The sequence below is a fragment of the Dryobates pubescens genome, chromosome 18 (genome assembly GCF_014839835.1).
Source record: "Dryobates pubescens isolate bDryPub1 chromosome 18, bDryPub1.pri, whole genome shotgun sequence".
NCBI lineage: Eukaryota > Metazoa > Chordata > Aves > Piciformes > Picidae > Dryobates > Dryobates pubescens.
The window spans coordinates 10,948,174-10,971,647 of record NC_071629.1 but is presented as its reverse complement, the minus strand read 5'-3'; the positions used below and the strand labels follow the sequence as shown (position 1 = coordinate 10,971,647).

At 40.3% G+C, this 23,474-nt stretch overlaps 1 protein-coding gene across 6 annotated transcripts in view; it reads right to left on the bottom strand.

Moving 5' to 3' along the window:
- GRIA3 (glutamate ionotropic receptor AMPA type subunit 3) overlaps nucleotides 1-23,474 on the bottom strand; it is a 151,709-nt gene that overhangs the window by 60,933 nt on the left and 67,302 nt on the right. For all 6 annotated transcript variants that reach the window (XR_008462689.1, XM_054169490.1, XM_054169491.1 and 3 more), the window contains exons 5-6: nucleotides 4,866-4,919; nucleotides 3,222-3,383 (exon numbers count right to left, since the gene is read on the bottom strand). Coding sequence is in view for 5 of the 6 variants with exons in the window: in XM_054169490.1 (XP_054025465.1) it covers nucleotides 3,222-3,383; nucleotides 4,866-4,919 (216 nt within the window). In the remaining variant the exon portion in view is untranslated. The remainder of the gene's footprint in view (nucleotides 1-3,221; nucleotides 3,384-4,865; nucleotides 4,920-23,474) is intronic.

Here is a 23,474-nt window from a genome sequence, read left to right as displayed (position 1 = left end):
AAATAAAGTATGGTGAAAAACTACAATCTTAGAATTGCCCCCAGGTTTATCAGGTCTAGTCCCTCTCTTTGTTAAGATACCCTTAGAAGAATCATGCTTGCAAGCCCTTTTGCTTGCTCTCTGTCTTGCCGCAGGTGCTTTGTGTAGTTTAGCAATTTCATCTATTTCAATTAACAAATTAAAAATACTTTCCTTTTGCATAGCATACAGCAGCACAATAACAAAGCCGCTTTGTAGTTGCATAGAGTTTGAATTCAATTAGAAGCCTGCTCATCTAAATGAGGTCACTACAGAAGTTTACAATTCCATGCTGGCCCATATTGCTACCAAGAGCAAAGAGGAGTTCATATTTGGTTTTTCTTTGGAGCATACTTTTTCTTTTTAACAAGGTTGCCAAGGCAGTTTTGAATTGAAGTTAACATAAATCATTTCTGTTTGGACCACAGTCCTGATTAGGTAGCATCTGTGGCAAGGAACAGATCAGATTACTTTTCTTGGAAGCAAGTAATCACAAAAAACATTATGCATTATGTCTCCTTGTAATTCCCCATCTGCTTTTTCTTACTCCATGGTAAATCTGAGGAGGGTGGTAAGCTTTGAGTAGCAGCAACTCTTCAACAAAACCCCCAGACTCCTTAACTACTTGTTCATGTTGCTGACAGCTTCAGCCATTGCTTTTTGTATGTATCTGGTGACATGACCCAATGTGATGAATTTAGTGCCACTTACAAAATACCATGGAGGGTTTGTTTTCCACATTTCTTCTCAATTGATGTAGTTTGTCTGAACATATTCCTTCCTAGAATGGCCAAGGCTTTGCATATGACGTTACTGGTTTTCAGCAACACTACAGCACACCTGTACTTTCAGGGTCTGTGTGTAGGGGACCATTTCAACAGGTACATGCTGAGAGCAACTGAATGGGTTCGGTGTGTAAGAACAGATTTCAAGCCTCCTGTAACTGGTATTTGTATTGCCACAGTGTTTGTAAGAGAATGAAGAGAAACAAAAAAATAATGCAGGGGGCATCTACATCTACTGGTGCACCTGCCCTCTGCCTGTCTGTGTGATACCACAGAGCTCCTGGCTCACTAACACCTGTCACTGGAGTTAATACAGAAGACATCCTGCCCACACGTGGATTACAAAGGGGGAAATCCAAGTTTCAGCTATACCCTTACCTACTCTCTTTGTGGGTGAGACCTATTAAATTCAGAAGTTAATTCTGTCCTGTAGGGCAGGAGAGCACAACTACTGATCTGTATTTCTTAAAAATGTGCATTATCTTATTGCAAGCTCTTCAGTTTGATATAAAGCCTTAGGAAATCTGCACAGAATGAGGTGTGCCTGCACGTGGAGATCCAGAGAATTGTATCTGATATAAAAGAGTGCAATAGCAGGACTGTGCGGAAGGTTGTACAGCAGCCATTCTTACTGAGTCTTCAAAGACTGCAGTTTATAAACTCTTACTGGGCATGTGGGGTAGTTCCTGCTCTAGCTGCATCTAAGTACATTTTGACCCTGACCATCTTTAACTCTTCCTGTGATGCTTCGCAACGATCATCCTCTCCTGTTTTAGCAAGTTAACAAAGGTTATACGTCACATTCCACACAACAATACAGAATCAGATAGTAATTTTAAGGTTATTTGTTCTTGTATTAAAATAATCTTGTAATTGCTGTCCAATCTAGCACTACATAAAGCTTACACACTGATAATTTTTTCAGCAGACTGCATCAATTGTCAGTAACCTTAATGCAGTCCCTTCCAAGTCATGCCAAGAGAGCTATCTCATTTTCCACTTTATTTGAATTCCACTTATAAATGCATGAGCATGCAAAGAGAAAAAAAGAGAGAGAGAAGGGAAAGGCTGATAAAATACAGAATAAATTAAACATCAGGGCTTTAATCTCTAGGCAATTTTATTTCCTAATCAAAAATATTGTGCATCAATTTTTTAAGTATGCTTTTTGTCTGATTGACAAATACTGCACACACTTCTATAATGAGCAGTACATTTGTGGAAAGGTAATGTAATCTTTGTGTTTGTAGCATATACTTAATATTCTTTTTTTTTAAAGGATGGAGAATAATTTTTCCCTCAAGGTAAATTGCTTTCAAGTGGAATAAAATCTTCCCAGGTTAACTTTATATATTTCAGAGCTTTTCAGATTAGTTGATACTTATCTTCACTTCTCCATCAGTGCGAGGAAGCTTTAGAAAGCAAGCCTCAGTTCTAATCAACAGGGAACAATACACTAATCCCAGTTCTGTGGGCCTCTGCCTTTCTCTGCTTCCTCTGAAATGCCAGCAGGGCTGTTGGGCAGCATGGGATTAAGGTGATTCTCTTTCCTCACAGAAATCACCTAATCCTAGGGCTGGAAAAGTATGCCTCTGAATGGCATTGGTAGCAGTACCTCATAATTGTTTCCTGTTCTTTTTGTAGTCCAACTCAATGCTTCCACCTCCTCTGGACTGGACTAGATTTGTCCTTTCTAGTAGTATTTTATGCTTCCCTGAATTTTATCTTACTAATACCAACACATTACTCCAGTTTATTGAGTCATTTTGAATCCTAAATCTACTCATCAGTTTGCATGCGTTTCTCCCAAATCAAGCAGGAAAGACATGAACTGTTTCAACAAAGCTGTGTTTCTTTGCCTGAGAGTGACAGAATTTAAGGTGCTCTCATCCACCACCAGTCCCAGGTTTTATTCACTTATGTGTATTGGTGAAAAAGAACAGGTCTCATCAAGGGAGGAAGAGAAAGAAGGAACTTTAAAAAGAGTATTAATAATATGCAGTGGTCCTAGAAGACTCTGTGGCTTTAATTGCTGGATAGAATACCCCTGACATATTCTATGACTGGACAGTGAATAGCATCCCCCACTACTATAGAGTAGTTCCAGAGGCATAAAAAATTCTTGGGCAGATATTAACAGGTTGTGACTTTCCTAATGACAGTAGCCTTTCATTCACCCACAGTGACAGGATTTGCAAGGCCAAGCCTTTGCCTTGGAGAATGCCCACCACAGTGGTCTCTTATGTCCAACCGACAGCCTATGCCTCTTTCTTCTGGATGGGTAGTGAATGTTGTTAACATGATTATGTTATGAAGACCTGCATCATACACATGCACACACCTAGGATTGAAATCCCCCCCAATAACTGTTAAAAGCAACTTATATAGTATCCATCACTGCCAGGGTAAAATAAATACCTTTAACGGCGAGTTTTTGGCTTCAGGGAATTCCCTTTCATCGAGTCTCACCCAGCGTTGTAGAAACTGTTGAACCATTGGGTTTTCATTATTAACAATCTGGAATCCAGTAATGTTGGCACCTCCATGCATTACTCTCTCCAGAACAATATCTGTGAAACCCTGGGAGGACACATGTAGGAAACAAGAATCACTGAAATCCAAAGTCCCTTTTCTTTGGAAAAAACTTTTACCTGCTACAAGTGTAGCACAAAAGAAAAGGATTAATTTAGCTCTTGTTAGTGGAAAATATTCTACCAAGGAGACAATTACTATCATGACTGGGACTGTTTTAGTGGCATAGAACAGAATTTAAAATGTCTTCTTGTTCAGATCTTCGCAATAGAAAACTGCCCTGTTGTGTTGTGGTGATGTGATACATTATTTTCACAGGTCAGGAAGAAAACAGTAGACAAACTTTCCTCTTTTCTCCTTGTCATGGCAAAGATGGTCAAAGACCTCAATCCCATTTGTACAGCAAAGTGGGCACAAAGATTCAGCACTGGGAGCAGAACACCACTTAAGAACCACATTGTTCTGTGGAGGCAGAGCACACACCTCTCTTCGAGGCAGCTCTCTGTCACAGCACTACTGAACGTTTTACTTGCAGACAGAATGGTAGGATTCTCTCCCACTCTGTTGTTATTTATACCTGAGGCAGTAAATTGGTGTCTTTTTGATTAGTATGACTTGATTGCAGTCATGTTTATCTGAATGTCAATGGTTACACATGCTAAAAGGTAACTCAGAATCAGAACCTCTTCAATGCACATGCTAATCAGTGAGATCAGGACTGGGTTGTTATAATGCAAAGTGACACATCCTAAAGTCATGCAGCACTTAAGAATAAACAAGGTATTTTAAGATTTATGCTTTCTGCTTTAACCACACAAAACCAGGGATACAGAGAATTTTCTTCTAAGTGAGATTGCTGACTTGAAAAATGTGAGTTTTGGAAAAACATTTTTCCACTCACAGTAGACACCGAAGCCCAAAGTTATTCTTGCTGCAGGATTAATTACAATATGACAGTTTTTCTAAGGAACTCTAGCAGATGGTGTTTCAAAGGCAGCATAAACATCCCTGAAAGTAGTTTCAGAATCCAGAAGAAGCTCTAATACAGATAATAATGTGTTATCTTGTCCTGGAAGGTCAACACATACACAGGCACCACCCTAAACTCTGAAATACAAAAGAACAGCTAAACAGTCTGTTTACTTGATGGAATTGTTTTAATTTGCATCTTTTTACTTCTTATTTTATACACAAACATGCTACAATTATTTTTTTCTGGACTGCTTAAATCTCAAATGTTACATAGATTACAGTTATCAAGTGCCTTGTTTATGAGGATACAAATTAGTGGTGAACACATAATTAAATTATTATTTTAAAATCAGCAGAGGATATGAGATTCCTGGGAAAGAGAAAGACCATAATCCAGTATAAATAGCGTACCAGTTCTAGTACTTACTGAAGTAATGTCTCAAAATCCAAGAGCTCATCCATGCATTTCCTCTTTTGCTGATTAAAGTTGCCACAACCCGAACAGAATATATTACCCTCTAAATCTTAGCTGTATTTGTAATGAAGAAAAGATCTTACCAGGTTAGCCAACATGTAGTGATAGCCTCTAGAATGTTTGCCGAGGATTACAACCTGCGTGAAGCAAAAAAAATAATGCATATGATTCAGCTGTAAGAGGATAACTCTTAACTAGTGGAAAACACAAGGGAATGAATGTTTTGGTAATCCTCTGTGCCCAATCCATGGGCAGCACAAGTGTTACAGACCTGTGGCCTTAGAGATAAGGAAGTCAGTTGTGTTTTTAAAACATGTAGGTACAGCACAAAGAAAAGTAACTCAGACGGCTGAGAAGATGCTGCTTGTGGAGACGAGCTTACTTGGCAATCTCGCCCTTGTGATCACAGTGTCTCCCCTGTTATCAGTTCAAGTACTTCTGCACTGAAATGAGGTATCACTGTATCTACCCACTCAGTAAATTCCTTTTTATTTTATTCCTTGTTTGTGGACTGTGTGAGAGGGGACTGACACAGCCCAGCCACTCACTGTATTTATTAAACTGTTCCAGCACAGAGGGACTTGGTAGGCTTCAGGTTATACAGGGGGGTTCCTGCCACAAGAACCCTGGCCAAGTCTTGTCATAAATGAGTGTTTAAACTTCAGAGCATGTAAATGGACCTATGTGACCTCATATGGTTCGTGAAAATTTATCCTAAATGTGATACAGAATATAGAATTAACCAGGTTGGAAAAGACCTTTGAGATCATCAAGTCCAACCTATCACCTAACATCATGTTGCACAGTCTGCTAAACCACCTCTTCTTCCCTTCCCTGACCCCACTCAGGCATTTCTCTGTACAAATGGAGTAATTGAATGGAATCACTAGGAGACAAAAAAGCAGCAGGATGATCTGAGCAGCTGGACTCTGTCAGGGTAATAAGAAGGGGTGGAGCAGCACTGTCTGGCAAGCCTGAATTCTGTCATCCTGTCTGCCCAGCCCCACTCGAGCAGCACCATGCTTTTGCAGAAAGGAGGGAAAACACAGTTCCCATATCTATGCAGCCAGACACCAGCAATACCTTTTGTGCAAGATGATGCCATTGCATTTAGCACTGCCACTGTTCCCTTGCCTTCAGATTATAATCTCAGCAAAAAGGATCCAGTCCCACAGCCATCAGGTGGAACAATGTCTAGCAGCATGAATTTACTTAATAATTGTGGTGATTACGTGTGTGTCAGGATACAGTCAGACTTACCCAGACTTTCTGGGTTAAGCTAACAAAAGTTAAAAATTGCAAACTTAGAGATGGCAATACCCGACAGCTGCATCACTGACTGTCCCCTAGGAGCAGCTCAAGTGAACAGATGATGCTTTTTGATGGAGAATCATCTGAAAATCTCTACATATCATATCAACCTACTTCTCTGTGGCTGCAGATAAATACTCCAAATGCCATACTCTAAAAGGTACCTTTTCAACAGGATGACTTAGGGTTTTGCTAAAAACAGACATTTGAGTCACTGACTTTAGATATACTTCTAAGCCTATTAAAGGTCTTGATTAAGTTCCCAATTGCCTCTTTCAGTTGTCTTGTCCTTAATAGAGACCATTTCTTTTAAATTCACATTTAATTCTGTAGGAATTTGCATACTTCCAACAGTCTGAAAATAAATTGCTGCTCAGGTCCTCTTGAGAACTGTCTGTACACTCTGTTGGTAGAAAGCATCTGCTTTCCTACACTCACATTTGTTTTCTATGGAAATGTGCAGGCTTCCTTCAGATCATCTGGTGTGTGTGGTATTTGCATACTGAATTCTCTGTATGTATGTTTTAATTTCACCTTAAAGGCAGCAATTTACTTTTAAAAGGTTAGAGACAAAGAACTTATTTATCAACAATGCTCTTTGCTGGTTTAACCTTAATAACAAGTAACAAAGCTTTTAAATTTCTCTCCAGAAATGTGTTTATTTAAGAGAAAAATATCCCAGATTAAGTCAGAGGCTGTAAGAAAAACGTACATGGAGCTGCTACAGGCATCAGGAGCAATACTGCAAACAGGAAATGTAGGGCTCATTAGCATAGATCAGACTCAACTTCATCTCATCTGTTGTCATGTCTCCAAACCAAAGAGAAATAACTCTGTTTAGGCCCCTAGAGAGGTCCAACATACTACAGTCATATTTTTATTCATAAAGCTTCTTCCAGGTTCTTTCAGAACCTGCCAGTATTTCTACTCACACAATCAAGCATGTTAGCTCATAATTATTTAACTGGATCTTAACAATGCTTTTAGAATTCACTATGCATGCTGTCCTAAATCTTAACAGGCACAACTCTCTTCCTCCCTCCCTTTCCACCTTCTACAAACTGTCCAGCATCTTGAGAGGTGCTGCTGGACTAGTGAGTCCAACAGAAGCAATCACAGACATCAGTGCTACACCTCAGGGAGCCAAGGGGTGGATAAAGTTTTTTTATGAAGAAAGAAAACAAGAGTATAACAAATAAATCTCATTGACTGCTTATATATTGTGAAGCTTATATAGGAAGTGGGATATTGAACACTAGTGGTGAATAGAAAGCCAGGATTACAGGACAAGGATTTCACAGGGCTACATGTCTTTACTGAGTTTCACATCCATGACTTAATATTGCTTTCACCTTGACTGAAAGAAAAGCTTATAAGATTTTACACTGAACAAAGGAGGAGGGGAAAAAAATGGCTGGAGACTATCATAAATATTTCAGATTTCTGATCCCACATAATTCATACCTTGTAGATAAGAAGATCATAATGTCAGATTTGGCATAGAATCCAGTAAAGTTCATATTTTTAATTAACTATTTGGATATTTCCAATTAATTAAGAGAAAATCTAGAGGGAGCATAATTAAAATATATCTGGTTTTAAAATACAAGTCAGATCTTCTGGCCAGCACCAGGCTTACTGGAAGTACAGACCCATATGCCAGATTTGAGAATTAAGTCAGCAATGCCAATTTTAGTTTATCATTTGCATGGGGAAGTTATTTTTTTGAATTAAAGCATAAAGACAGCCTGGTTTCTACTGCATCAGGCATCACGATAATAAACAGAAAACAACATTTTTTTTTGCCTTAGCTTTTACAGGTTTGGGAGATAGCATTCTAGAGCTTAACTGGCCAACATTACATTGGTATGGAACATTGTGGTATTTCTAAAGCAGTAATTATGATTCTCTCATGATGCAGTTCAAAGACTGCACAACATCTGAAAGTAAAGAGCAAAGAGGAAGCAAAATAACTTTATTACTAACCTCACAATTATCCCATTACCCTTTGACTTATTCCCTACTGAATTTACAACCACAGATATATCCTAGTCTAGATAATGGATCAGTGGGTTTTGGCCATGAAAATTAAATGTTGGAGTCAAGGGTGAAAGGAACATTTCATGGAGACTGGTGAACTGTGGAATGAAAGTCAGGGCAGGGAAGCTGTTTTAAACAGTAGTGATGGAGACAGATCTGGGGGATTTTGCTGGAATACTTCCCCAAGGACTTGATAAGGAACTAGAATGGTAAGAACAGACTGTGTAGGTGAACAGTAGTTTGTGTCTGACTCATAGAAGGAAAGAGAGCTTTTCTTTTATGGATGGAGGAAAATGACATAATAGGTGAATTTGGTAGGGACATCTAGAAACTGACTACCCTGAGATTAAAGGAGGAGAATCTAGAGTAGTTTGCTCAGGACCACATCTACCCTGTCCCAAAGACAGAGACTTCACAAGCTCTTTGGGCAGCCTATTTCAGTGTCTGTCCATTCTCAGAGTAAAAATGACTCTTCTGTTGTCTAAACAGAATTTCCTGCACTTCAGTTTGTACCCTTGCCTCTTGTCTTGTCACTGGACACCCCTGAGACTCTGAAACTCAGGCTCTCTGAGGAGAGTCTGGCTCTACTTCATTCCTCCCATCAGATATTTGGGATACATTATTAATATCATGCCTAAGCTTTCTCCTCTCTAGGCTATGCAACCAAAGTTCTCTCAGTCTTTCTTTACACATCAGATGCCCCAGTCCCTTAATCATCACACTGCCGTGTGAGTGCAGGGCTGGCTTGTGCTCAACTTGTCTGCCAGGACCCCAGGATCCCTCTTTGCAGAGCCTCTATCAAGTCTCTCCAGGTGCATGGTTTCAGTCTTTCCCAGATGTATGACTTTGCACATCCCTTTGCTGAAGATCATGAGGTTCCTTTCTGTCCTCTTCACCAGCCTGTCAAAATATTGCTGCACAACCTGCAATACACATCTGGTGTATCAAACAGTCCTAGTCTGCTACCATCTGCAAACTTGCTGAGTCTACTCCATCCCACAATCTTCAGAAAATTAATAGAGAGATTAATTAGTTTTAGCCTCAGTAGCTTCAGGGTGCTCCAAATAGTCACTTGCATCCAGCTGGCCTTTGTGTTGCTGATCACAACCCTCTAAGCCCAGCAGTTTAGTCACTTTTAAATCCACCTTACTGCCTGTGTGGGCTTTGATTTGGAAGTCCTAGAAAAATACAAGGCAGGAGGATATGCTTACACCCTTACCTAGAGAAGTAGCTATCACAGTTTTGGCAGCAGTGAAAAGAAAACTACCCTGTCCAATTAATACCTGTTGGGAGCTCATCTTCCCCTCATTTGAATCTACTACCATCTGGTCAGTTTAGTCTGTTCACTCAAAGTTATTTATCATCCTTTATTTACAAATGAAAACATGAAGAAAATATAAGATCACAAAAGCAAAGGCTACCTCATCTACTACTCAAACCCATGATATTTTATGACTCTATTAGATCCTTCCATAACATAAAATACTGATGGTGATAGGCAGTGTTGTCACAAAGAAGGTCTAAAGGTTTTTACTGTGCTTTTCATACCTGATGAGTGGCAGAAATATGCCACTTAAATGGAATGACAGGCAGAGATCTGACCTGCTGTAATGTATCTTTCCATTTTGACCATACCTGGGAACAATGAGGCAGTTTAAGTATAGAACACTTCTTTCCCATGTTTTAAAAAGACAGCAAGAAAAAAATAAGATGTCCTATATGTTCAGAGTAAAAAAGCATTTTGTTGATATTGTTAAGGTTGTTCATTCATTAATTAGGGTTCCAATTTTGCAAAAAGCCCACATTTAACAACTGTTTCTTCTGATTTTTAAGCATATGTGTAAGTTTCTGAGGACAGGAGAATAGCTGCCTTCGGTTGAGCCTTCACACCTTGCTACAGAATTACAATTTATCACACGTTGGCCTTCAAAGCCCTGGGCTCAGGGTGATTTGAACGACTATACAACACCACCAGTGTCAGAAGCAATAGCCGAATTCTGTCTTTTCAGAAGCAAACAAGAAAAGACAGATAAATGGACTCAGGTTTAAAAAAAACCCAAACCAACATCATCATCAGGATTAGTTATCAGTATGGCCTGTACTTTGCGGGAACAGCACGGATATCATGCACAGCAACTGTCGGGCAAGCCTAAATTGTTTCAGAGCACACTGTCTCCCCTCTTGGGTATCAGGTCAAGTGTTTTCTAGTTTCTCTTCCTAGTGATAGAATTTCTCTTCTGAAGATGGAGTTACTTAAACCTTATCTCAGATCAGAACAGCTCCAACCTGATATTGGTTTGAATGATTGAAAAGTTGTGCTGTGTAATGCAGCACCCTACTGGACCAATGACACTATCTAATTTGGTCTCCAGGACACAATTAGGAAAGCATAGAAACAGAGTATCAGGGTGACAATCCAATTAGTTCAAATAAAAGCTGAAGTCAAGGCCCTAAAAGTTCTTGTCAGTATGTTAGCAAGGATGTTTAGCTTGTCTTGAGTGGCATCTGTAACCTACTGCATGTCAGCTGTTTCTATTACTCCAGCAAAAGAAGCCCTTCAGCTGGAAGAGATCCCTCTCCCTGGCCTTCTTCCTACTCTGCAGACCCTTGCTGCAGTGGGGGAGCATACCATGGGGCATACAGTCACTGCACTGAGTTGTCTGGGGTCACTGCCGCATTAACAAGTGTAGTTACCTTCTACAGCATTACCATGTATGTGAAGGTGCAAGAGCATTTGGCAGCCATATATAATCACTCCTCACTATGTTTACTTTACACAGGTCACTCCTTGTTATGCAAATTTTCCAGATAGGAGTACAATAAATAGGAGAACAGAAAAGAAAAGCTCTCCTGAAATGCAAGCAGGATTTTCCTCATCTAACCAGATGCCACAATAAAAATAAAATCCCCTGTAAACTCAGGAGATCCATTTAACTGTCTGCAAAGCCCATTCTTCTGTTTTCCAATTTACACACATGCTCCTGCAGAAAAAGCAAGCTCTCTTTCAGGATTATAAACAGCAGACAAAGCTCCATCTTCCCTCAGCAAACTTATAAAAATTAGATTTTTTTGGTGTCATGATTTTGTCTCTTTTTATCACACCAATACCACCAGCACCAATACATGAGGTTAAAAAGGAAATGCAATCCTGTGGCATCAAAAGATACATCACAGCTACCCATGGTCTGTCAGAGCCTAACACGTGATACTTCTGACTTCAGTTCCACAGAAGCAAAGCTATTTCCACATTCAGTAGAAGTGACTTCCCTATGCAAAGGGATTGTAATTGCAGTGCAAACCCAGGGAAGGTGGTTTAGTTCTTCACTTAGTATTAATGGGAATGGAATCTGGCCACCAGGGATTGTGATGCTGTAAAATATGCAGTAAACAATTATTTCATTTATATGAAAAATGAGTACTATATTAAATTTGAGATACATATTAAATGAAGATTAAGATGAAGATTCCACACACGTAGTATTTGTTGCAGATAAAAATAACTGCATGTATAGTTGTGATTAATGCATTCACCATTTCAGCGGCTTCATGCCCTTTAGGGAATGTCACGAACCCACACACAGTCCCAGCTGCTTGATTTTGTATTTTTTTGCAGTGTATGGTCCTAAGAATTTTATTTCCTTGCAACTGCCATCTTATGCATTTGTGACTACATCTCATAAAAAAAACCCTACTTTACGGAAAAGTATCAAAATAATTTCGTTGGGCTCATAAAATATTCTTCAAACAAACAGCTTTCGGCTGTTCCACAATGTATCTCTCATGGAAAATAATCTCCTAGACAATAGGAAACTCCTAGAAGAAGGGAACAAAAATGTGCATGGTGGGAGCAGGGATCTGAGTTGCCTCTGATGTATTTCATTACAGTCCCTCCCCCCGGCCTGGCCCCTTCTTGTGCCCTTCTCTCCTTCTCGTCTCTCACTTCAAGAGCAAAATTTTACTTCTAGGTTGTCTCCAGATAGATGATGGTTGTGCTTGTTAGCCCTTGGAGGGTAATTAAATGCAACATCCAAAAGCTGCATTGTATTTCATTCTCCCTCCATATGGCTAAACTCTGTTCCCATAACTAATCTGACATTTGCCGATTGAAGATTGTGCGGCGGGATACACATTCAATTTGTGCATAAAAGGTTACATTAGAAATTACTTAGGGAAAAAATGACAAGCTGCAACACAGGTTCTGAGGCCACGATGCTTTCTCCTAATTTCTTTCCCTGTGATGACAAACTTTTCCGTGAATTTTCTGTGCCCTGAGACAATTTTCCTAAATTCATTTTCCTCGGTGTGATTTAGCAATATTGTCAGAATTACAAATCCATTGGCATAGTTACTGTTACAGGATATATTCAACTGCAAGACACCAGACCCTGGGGGACAGCGAGATGAAGATTTCTATGATGCCTGGTAACTGACATTCATAATCACAATTATTTACTCTTTAAGCTGAAGAAAATGGACTAAACAAATGTATCCTTGTATCAAAATCTCTGCTTAGACAGATGAGAACAAGGCTGTATTTCGCAGGACTACATCTCTCTTCGTAAGTCATGTCCCTTGGTACAAAGGCCTTCGCATCAAAGTCAATCATAACTTAAGCTACCCTGCATTACTTGAAGCCATTTCACTAAAAACAAGATCAAATATGGGAGGTAGTTACAAACATAACAAAAATTCTTCGTGGCATATGAAAAGGGATACTCAAAATTGCCGAGACCTTCGCCCCTTATTTTGCCAAGATATTCTCAAGAGAAGATACTGTTCCCAGAGAGCTTCCTTGAAGAAGAAATTTTTCATCACTGAATTTTTTAAGCTTCTTGAGGGAGATTAATAAAGTAAAAATCCAGCTGTGTTCTGGAGGATTTTTTTTTTTCAGTTGTATTTATGGGAAGTAAATAGACTTAATTAAGTATGTTACTTTGCAGCAGTCATTTCCACACACAGGTTGTTTTAGGAAGGAGATAATATTTTAATTGTCTATGCAGTTCTAGTATATTCTTTGAGAAATATCCTCCCTTGAAAAATATTCATAATGAAGTGATTTTACATCCAAGGTAATTTCACAGAGGTTTGGTACTTTCTCAAGCCTCTGTGAAATCTTAATTTCAAAACTCACCTGGAATTTCACATAGAAGCTTCAGATCTCACAGAAAACAACTGAAAAACAAATGTATACAGGAAGTTTGAAATCACAATAAGCTCTCTGTGTTGAGTGCCAGAGTTGCTTTAATTCGACACTGACAAACCATGCTGTGGTACTCTCCTCATTGGTTTCAACTTCAGGATCTGCTGGCTCACTGTTGTCTTCCTCCCGTGTTTTTGGCTATAACCATTCTCAGGTGGCATACTACCAGAAGGTCTGCCACCATGACATTATGGGGTTCAGGTTATGTTCTCTGATCTGACACATTGTTTTGGCATGAAGTTTTTTGAAGACAGCTGATTTGGTAGCATATTTGGAAGCTTGCAACTTCTGTTTCTCTCTATGGATCTTCCCGAGTCCAGGAAAACTGAAAATCCTATTAGCTGATAGGAAAGGCACACAGAGAAAGATTCTCACTGTATTCTGTCTCCCTGCTACTTCTGATAAATTCTGAAATATTCATCTACCTTGCATCTAACCCTGTCAAGAGTGTCATGGATGAGTGACAGTCAAGGCCCTGTGGAAATAGATCTTCTGCTGCTTAAGCCTCAGTTCACTGACTCTAAGAGACGCGAGGTTTTGCTAACTTGAGAGTGAATAGGTACTGCTGCTACCTGTGCTGTGGTACTCCAGAGAGCCCAGAACAACAGGAATTGATGTTAACGATGGGTATGCTTTTCAGTAACCATCACATGTTTTCACTGACACACAACCACCTTTTCAAAAGATACTGGCATTTCTTAGGCAGTTCTCAGCTCAGAAACATGTAGCTGGCTGCGCAGCTAGAGTTGACTGCCCTTCTCTAGCAACATTCATGATTAGATTTCCTTCACTCTACGATTCAAACAGCTCCTACCTCTTATATCATGGTACTGTCATAGTAACACCCTCATTTCTGATTTCACATACACCCTTTCTACTTGTGCTGCCCCCTTGCTTCACAGCAGTTAGTATGCTATACCACATCAGGTACATCAAATTCAGCATTATCAGACTTTTGGACTAGCATCCTTTGACAAGTTTCACACCTAAAGTCACTTTCACAAAGACTATTAATAATACTAATCTTACATTTATTCTTAGTTTCCCAAATCAGAAATACTTCAGCACTGCCATACAGTTTGAAGGCATATCCATATCATTAACAAGCAGTTCTTTAGTGACCTTTGCACCATGTACCTAACCCCTGTGGCACAGCAGATGATACCTAACTGCTCCTTTTTGGGTTTCAGTGAAAGGTGTATGCTGAACATTCTTAAGAGTACATCCTTGCACTCACAGACAAACATAAGCAATGCTTATTTTCTCTTCCCATACCCCAGAGAGTAAATGAAACTCCTTCACTCTTAGCTGCTCAAAATATAAAAGGATGTATAGCCACTGGGAGGAAGAAAGTAGGTAAACTGAGGTACACAGTTTTTATTTTCAAAATATATACATTTCCCATTTTCTCCACTCCTCCCATCAGTATGCTAGAGTAAAATCCCAGTGTGGCTCCCTGGAATTGAACAAGAGTCCCTGGAAACAGAATTCTGCTTATGTAAACCATTACTGCATGTCAGGATTGCTTCAAACTATTATATGGATATAACCCAGAAGTGTCTCAGTAATTCAGTCCCAATGCTCACATGAGAATCTTTTGGAAGGGATTTTGTACTGCAGAGCACTGCCTTCAAGCAGACTAAAAAAAATACTGAATAGTAGCCATTCTTCACCCCCCAACCCCCCTCCTTTGGAGTGATTCCTTTCCTTTTTAAATGCCCTATGAAATTAAGAAAAGGTAAACAAATCACTGCAGTCTCCTCTAGGAAAAGTAAGGTTACTTTTCCGATACCTTTTATTATAAATGGTATTTTATTGTGACAAGCATTGCATTCAGTTTGCTCTTTTCAGTGCTTTGAAGGAGTTGGGAAGGTTTATTCTGTTTCACTATAAACAGCACTCTGTAATATTCCCTGCATAACTAGGTGCATAAACCATGAACTGAAAGAGATTACGAGGAGTTCATTTATTTTTACTAGACTTAGTGTATGCAGCAGGGGAAGCCATTTTACTCACATGAGGTAATAAAGTTACAGCAATATTTTTCTTTTCTGATTCTTTACACGCATCCTCCCAGGACAGAGGATACTTGGGGTATTTTTAAGGGTCTATGTCTATCACTGATAATTTTATTCATTACATATTTTGGAAGAATGAGCTTCCAGTAGTACATATGCCAGCATACCAACTTGTGCGTGGTGTGACACAAATACATTTAATTTAGCAACATGGGCTTCTTTTAAGCCTGGGAAATTTAATTTCCTCTAAAATTGTTATGCTGTTCTCCATCTTCGTGGTTGAACCCTGTGGGATGAGTTTGCATTTCAGGTTTAGTCTGATGACTTACAGGGTCTGATACTGCACTGGTACAGAGGTGGGTTAGGAATCATGTATGAACTTTTAATGGCAAGCAGTGAGTGACTTTGCCATATTATGGATGACCCAAACTCATCTGTAGACCTGAGAAAATGCACCATAGCTCTGGATGACACTTAGGGACGTCATATTTAGGGACTTCCCCCTACTAGGCTATAGCTATCAGTTGCTAGTGACTTACATACTGTGCTGACAGAATTCAGGCTGAAAAAGCCCTGTAGGGTGGTCCCTACTATGAAAGTCTTGCTCTGTGAAGCGTGGTGCAACAGTCCTCTATGAAATGCATTTGGGAACATCTTGGTGGATGAGGGACCCTGAAAAACAACAGTGGTTCTTTTCCTCCCCCAGAGACATGATTCATATCGCACCAAAGCCATTAATCCCAGCTTAAGTCAGCTGTGAAAACAGACATACACTCTTGTGCGGCTTCTCTGCTACTGAGTTAGGTCTTCTTCCCTTGTAAATGAACTTATGAGACACCAGAACTATCATGCTGTCACTGGTGATGTACAACGCCTGTTTGCACAGTGGTATTGTGCTATTACTATTCATTTTGATAGTGTGTTTCCTTCCTCTCCCTGCAGTTGGTTCATCTGAATTGTTGCCAAGATGGTTGCCTTGGAAACTAATTAAGGAAAGCCTTTGGTTAGAAGCAGAGTTTCGAGCATTAAACTATTTGAGAGACAGATGCAGAAATTAAGGTAATGTCTGCTAAGATGAAAGGCTTTATCCTTTATAGGAGAAGAAAGAACCACATTAAATGCTAGGACTGTAACACAGTAACTTCTATACAACACTGGAAAAAGATGTGCAAAAGAGGGATTTTAAAACCAGCCAGGGGCTTAGAAGAGGTGGCAAAGATTCCCAGAGCTGGACAAATACAGTGGGACAAAAACCCTCAGGAGATCACATGGTCAGCAAATTCCAGCCAGCATTTCCTTTCCCTCAAATACTCTCTACCTTTAAAAGACTTCTTGTGAATGTTGTTTTTGAAAAATAGGAGTACAACCAACAAAAGACCCAAATAGTTTCCCCACAGACCAGGTACGGCATGAGAAGCATCGCTGTGTACATCTGCTTCCAGAGTGCATCAAATGCACAAGTCAGAGGCTATTGCAAAAGGCCCTCAGGCTCAACTTTTCTCCTGAGACTGTTATCAAGGGTAACAACTAGTGTCAGCTGCAGACGCAGCCCAGACGATGCGGACAGGCTAAATAATGACAGGGACCCTCGGAGGGCTTTCTGAGGGCAAACACACATGCACAAATTCCATGCCCTAAAAAAAATGCAACAAAAGGTGAACTATACGGCAAATTGTGCTTTTACAGCTATCTATTAAGTGAAGTTCAAAGCAAATACAATCTCTCTCTGAGCACTATGTATCCATTAAAATATTATCTCCATCATAAAGTTCAGGATAATGGTTGACTTGCAGCAGTGTAATAGCAAAGACTTTGCCTCCCTGCATTCAATGGCATTGCAGAGGTTGCCATACAAATATGCCTGTAGTTGTATAAAAGCATACAACAAGTGTTGTGGTAAAAATATGCAAAAGATCAAAAGCAGGTGCATGTGTGTGCATTGGGGCGTGCACTTATACCCCACGAATTATCATGGAACATAAACAGAGGAATTGCTCCTATTACAGCAAAATAAAAACTCTGATGGTGACTTCAGGTTCATCTGCCTCTGGCGTAAGAAACCAGAGTTGCTCGGCAGCAGTCTTTCTACGCGTAGCAGCTTGCACATTTATGGTCAGACATTCTTGTATTAATTATTATTATTAGCGATCAGATATGTTTAAAACTGTTCTTTAACGTCTTTTGAACACTTTTAAGCTCTGTGTGCCATTACCTCAGTCATTCTGCAGGATGACTAATACCCTGCTCAATTCCTGTCATTTGGAACCTGCCTTGCTTTATGAAGTTTGGATGATGGCTTTCAAGAGAGGTTACTATTTACAAGCTAGAAAATGTCTCCTCAGGTATGTGTGAATGGTGCTCTGTGTGGGGTAGATTAGCCACAGATGTTACTTCTCTCTGCTTCTGCAATCCATCTCTGGCCATTTATTAGTTTTACAGCCTATAGGAGCAGGCTCTTTAAGGCAAACACAGTTGTCATTTTTGACATAGGTCCATTTTTTACTTACCTTCCACTAGCAACAGTCCTGAGGGTGGCTGACCCAAGTAATTCCCCTTTGCTCCCCATACAGACCTGTGAGCTGCTGAAAGGCTCTGATGTGAAGTGAAAGAAGTGACCTTTCATTCTGCTTTAGATGCTGGTTTCAGCAATACCCATGGGGACCTAATGAAGAAATGTCCTAATTTTCAAGTTTCTAGTTAATTGGAAGCATAAAAATGAACTGTACCAGTTTCTGAGTAACATTACCCAATACCGTACATATCAGATACTCTCTTGGAGCTTCATTTGAAGCCCTCCTCTGCTCTACGCAGAGGATAAAATTGGGCTATGACACAGCTGTGCCATGGAGCCCTCGAGACTGTGGCAGGGACATGGTGCTCTGGAGGCTGTGCTCTATGCAGTGCAGTACCTTCAGAGGACACAGCCTTACTGGGGTTCATAAGCAAAGAAGAATCTGAAGGTACTCATAGCTCTGCTCCTCCTTGAAGTGCCCCACTGTGTTCAAAGGCAGTTATTATATTTTTAATTGCTACAGAGAATACCAACAAACCCATGCCAGACTGTTTAGAATGAAAGAACCCAGGAAGCTTACATGAAAGTGGTATTGACTTTTCAGCTCACATTCCTCCTTATCACTGTTTTTAATGACTACTGGTCAAGTGAATACTGCAGTTTTGTATCCATTCTTATGACATCCCAAAAGCGAAAGCTGTTGTGCAACGAGCACGCTCCTCTGAGACCTGAGCAGCTCTGCAGAGGGATGAAGCTGTGGCTGCACTTAAAACCTGCAGACCATCTTCCAAATCTCAAAATTTCAGACTCAAAGGTGAAGTCATAGCCAGCGCTTGCACTGGACAGAGTTCAGTCAATCAGATTACCCTTCCTAATCCTACAGATGCTTTACTGCAAGCCTTCTTTGACAGCCTGACTGTCATTGTAAAGTTTTGGGGACTGCATTCTTTGCTGTAATATTGCTTCTGCTTTGTGAGACGCTTCCACCCAATACAGATGCTGCCTTAGAGGCTAACCTTTATGACTACATTTGGAGATAGTGTCTTTTTGATAAAAGCATGCAGTCTCTGGAATAAACAGGCCTTTTGTAAAGTTTCACCATTTTGATCCTGAATGGGGTTTCTTCCTCCTTATTTTCCCTCAGGAGATTTTCTTCTAAATGGACATAAAGCCACTCTAGTCTGAAAAACAGCTTGTTATCCTGGGAATAAGAAAAACATATTTCTTGACTCAAAAACATGTCTCTCAATACACGGTTGAACAGGCTAAAGCTTACTGTTACTTCTCAGAAGAAAATGTTCTTCTGTTTATGAGAACAAAATTTTGTATCTATCTGTGAAGGAATACTGGAATATTTTAGCATCAAGGGACAAGAAGTGTGGGGAGCTTATGAATTTTGCATGACATAAGTGTTGCTATCTGTATGCTTCAGAGGCCACTGGATGATTAAATTGGATATAGTTTTGTTGCACAAGGAGGGTTATGGATCTACACGCTCAGTGGTTACAGAACTATAGGGCACACAAACACGCAGATGGTAACTTACTGAATAACTATTAATCTCCCTGCTTGCCCTTACTCTGCAGCTGAAGAGACAGGGCCAGAAGACTCAATACAAGAGGCCCATTTCAAGATTCTCTGGAAGAGCAATGAAACCACTACAAAGTGAAGCCTGGCACAAACCAGATTACCAATGGAGAGTAGAAACCAAGATGACCTCTCTTCCCTACCTTACCTTTACATACCAGAGGGAGACTGCTGGTGATGACCCTTTCCTGGGCAAGAGCCAGTTCTGAGAAGAGAAGTACTTCCTATGACAGGTTTCAGATCCTGGAAATAAAGGGACATACAGATGTGCCAGCTGCTGAAGACATATGGAATATATGAGGTCACTGGCTCACACATCTGCATGACACTGGAAGAAGGTACAGAATATTCCAGCAGTACCTGAAGACTCTGAAGAAAATCCTCAGATGTGTAATTGTCTTTAGATAAGCCTACATTTTTGCAGGAGAGGCATACCCTGGTTTGAACTGGTTGAAATAAAGCATCAGAGGAAGAAAACTGCACACACTGACCAGCCTGATCCAGGAGAAGAGGTCACTCTTATTCAGTCCAAGCACTAACACAAAGCCATGATATGTAGTTTCTGGAGCAGAGAACTGACAAGCTTGCTGAATGGCCTGGCCAAGAGCCCAAAAGTCTGATAGCAAACTCAGCACGTGTGTAGACTGTTTAGTGGTTTACAGTCTGTTTATTTCTGCCATTCCATTTGCTCTTGAATAAGTCCTATTTAAGTTTCTGAAATTCAGGCAAACACTGAATTTCAGACAAACACTGTTCCTGAGAAAATCAAATAGCAGGTGCCACGCAAACCCACAGCAACCACAGCAAAATCCCTCTCTGAAGGGGGACACAACTCTGTAAAGTCTTGCACCTGGGGGTCCAAAACCCTCATGCATCAGGACAGGTTAGGGATTGACTTGCTTGAAAGCAGCTCTGCAGAGAAGGACCTGGGAATGCTGGTGGACAACAAGTTCACCATAAGCCAGCAATATGCCTTTGTGGCCAAGAAGGCCAAAGGTATTCTAGGGTGCATGAAGAAGAGTGTGCCCACCAGATCAAGGAAGATTCTCTGTGCCCTCTACTCTGCCCTGGTGAGGCCACACCTGGAGTATTGTGTCCAGTTCAAGAAGGACAGGGAACTACTGGAGAGAGTCCAAGAGAGGGCCACAAAGGTGATTAGGGGACTGGAGCATCTCTCTTACAAGGAGTGGCTGAGAGACCTGGCACTCTTCAGCCTGGGAAAAGAGAAGACTGAGAGGGGATCTTATAAATCCATATAAATATCTAAAGGGTGGAGGTCAAAAAGAAGAGACTGGGCTCTTTTCAGTGGTGGCCAGTGACAGGGCAAGGGACAATGAGTACAAACTATAGCACAGGAAGCTTTACTTAAAGAGAAACATTTACTTTGAGGGTGATGAAGCACTGGAACAGGCTGCTTGAAGAGACTTCAGAGTCTCTGTCTCTGAAGACTTTCAAACCCCATTAGGACATGTTCCTGTGCAACCTGTCCTAGATGTATTTGTATTAGCAGGGAGGTCAGACTAGATCTCCAGAGGTCCCTTCCAACCCCCACCATTCTGTGATTCTATGACCACTGCTGGAAAGTGATGGGAGGGCTGATATGCTCCTGGTGAGGCCAACAAAGGGAGAGGGATGGAAAGGCAGTTGGGCTGAGGCAGGCTGTGTCAATCCTCTGTAGGACAGTCTTGCCTTCCCCTTGATCTCACTGAGAAAAAGCTCTTCAAAGCCATCTGCAGTCCTGCAGTCAGGATGCTGTTAACATGTTCACAGTTACCACCTCTGAGCTGAGCAGACTTTCTAGACTCCACACAAAGCACAGATTTGACTTTCTAAACTGCAATAAAACGCTAGGTTTGAAATATGCAAATCCAAGTTTATCTTTCCCCTCAATGGTATGTTATCAGCAAACACAGTTGGCTAAAAGGAAGACAACTCACCACTCCCTTGAGCAAACTGGCTGGATGGATTTAAGCATCACACATATTTGTGAGATATTTTTAAAACTACTTTATAAGAAGATAACAAGGTAAGCAGAGGAGATGAAAATAAAACCAAAAATTACTTAGCTATTATTTAGCCTGGAGTCCTCCATTACTGACTTTTCCTGCACAAACTTAGATTATTGCTTTTCAGTATCACATGAAAATACAACTTCTGAAAACTGTTGCCAGAAGATAGTTTTAGCATCAGAGGCAGCACCCTAGGATCTGGTTGGACAATTCTTTGTCAAATGAATGGTCCCAGTAAAATAAAAGGAACAAAACAAAGTCCTGCATAACTGGACAAATCTTGCTAGACTACTAAAAAGAGATCATTAGCACCAGAGTATTTGTCTCTGAAAGTTATATTTCATTTGCTTTACTGTCTAGCTTGGTTTCCTAATCCAAAAAGTTCTAAATCCATTTTTGATGCTGCACATTTAAACAATTTTGCTGATGAGTATCTTCAACGAAATCAAGTAGAAACAGTCATATTACATCAATGGGTGACATAAATGACACAGTCTTTATGTGTGAAAATGTCTGCAGGATTTGGTTGCATAACACTGGAGTGCTCAACTGATTGCCTAAAACTGACAAAGTCCTAAAATCCAACTGCAAGAAAACTTTAAGGTATTTTAGAAATATTTGAGACAACTTGGAATAAAGATTTCAGGGAAATGCCACAATTTTTTGTAAACAAAGTTCAAAAGACCTACAATGGACAGAATATAGAAAAAGAGTAATTTAACTGTACAGAGATGGGCTACACACAAACCAATGATGACAGCAGAAAGGCTATAATTGTGCAAAAGTTGGAGTCCTGTACCGTGTACTGTAGAGTTTGGAGGCTCCAAGAGTAAATCCTTAGTTACACAGATGCTAATCACACTGAATGAAAGCTGAATCAAATGTTTAATAACACTACAGCTTCACTAGGTCTGAATTTAGAATGCTTGCATTAGAAAAGAGTTCATGAGATTTTTCCTCTATGGTTTGATTGGTTTATAGCTTTCATTAAGCTACGCCAGGGGAGGTTTAGGCTGGATGTTAGGAAGAAGTTCTTCATAGAAAGAGTGATTTGCTATTGGAATGTGTTGCCCAGGGAGGTGGTGGAGTCACCATCACTAGAGGTGTTTAGGAAGAGACTAGATACGGTGCTTGGTGCCATGGTTTAGTTGATTAGATGGTGTTGGATGGTAGGTTGGACTCAAATGATCTTGGAGGTCTTTTCCAACATGGTCTATTCTATTCTATTCTGTGGAATAGGTTTATTTTTTTTTTTCCCTCTCAGTTGCACAACATAAGAAAATGAGAAAACAAAATGTAAACAGAGTAAGGAAGATCAAACAAAAGGCCTGCTCCCCAGCTGAGAGTGTGCCCAAAGAGAAACTTGGCTGAGGAGAGAGTACTCTTCTGCATCATCAGAGTGGGCTGTGGGTATAGTGTTTTGCATCTTTTGCAAGAACATGAGAAATGAAAATTAAAAATAAAAAAGGAGAAAATGAGTTTCTTACACTTTGCTGTATGATTTCCCTGAAGAAAGCATTCACCATATTGACTAAAGATGCAGTGTGAAATGCAGTGGTGTCTGTGAGCATCCCAACCATGCTGCCTGTCAGTTACCAACCAGCATTGGCTTGTGTTAGGTTCTCTTGAGCATCTCTTTCCTTCCTGTAAACAGCACTTGTGGGACCTGGCTGTGACACAGCGATTCAGTCCCTGCAGACTGATGATACACCTCAAGGCTTGACAAGAAGCGAAACTTTTGAGCAGGAACTCAGTGACTGTAGCTTCTTCATTTCCCAGGGTACACACCAGCAAGGTCAGTTTGTGACTAATTTACAGTACAACATTTCTAAGAGATATGCTAATGCTTCATGAAATTTAAATGCTTCTTTTATCTATTCCATGATATAAACCCACAGTTAAGTTTATGAAGTGGCAGTAATCAGAGGCTTTTTCAGTCTTAATGTAAGTGAATTCCCACATGCCTATGAATAAACAACCAGCATGGATTTGCTTCCATGCCAACATCAGCTTTG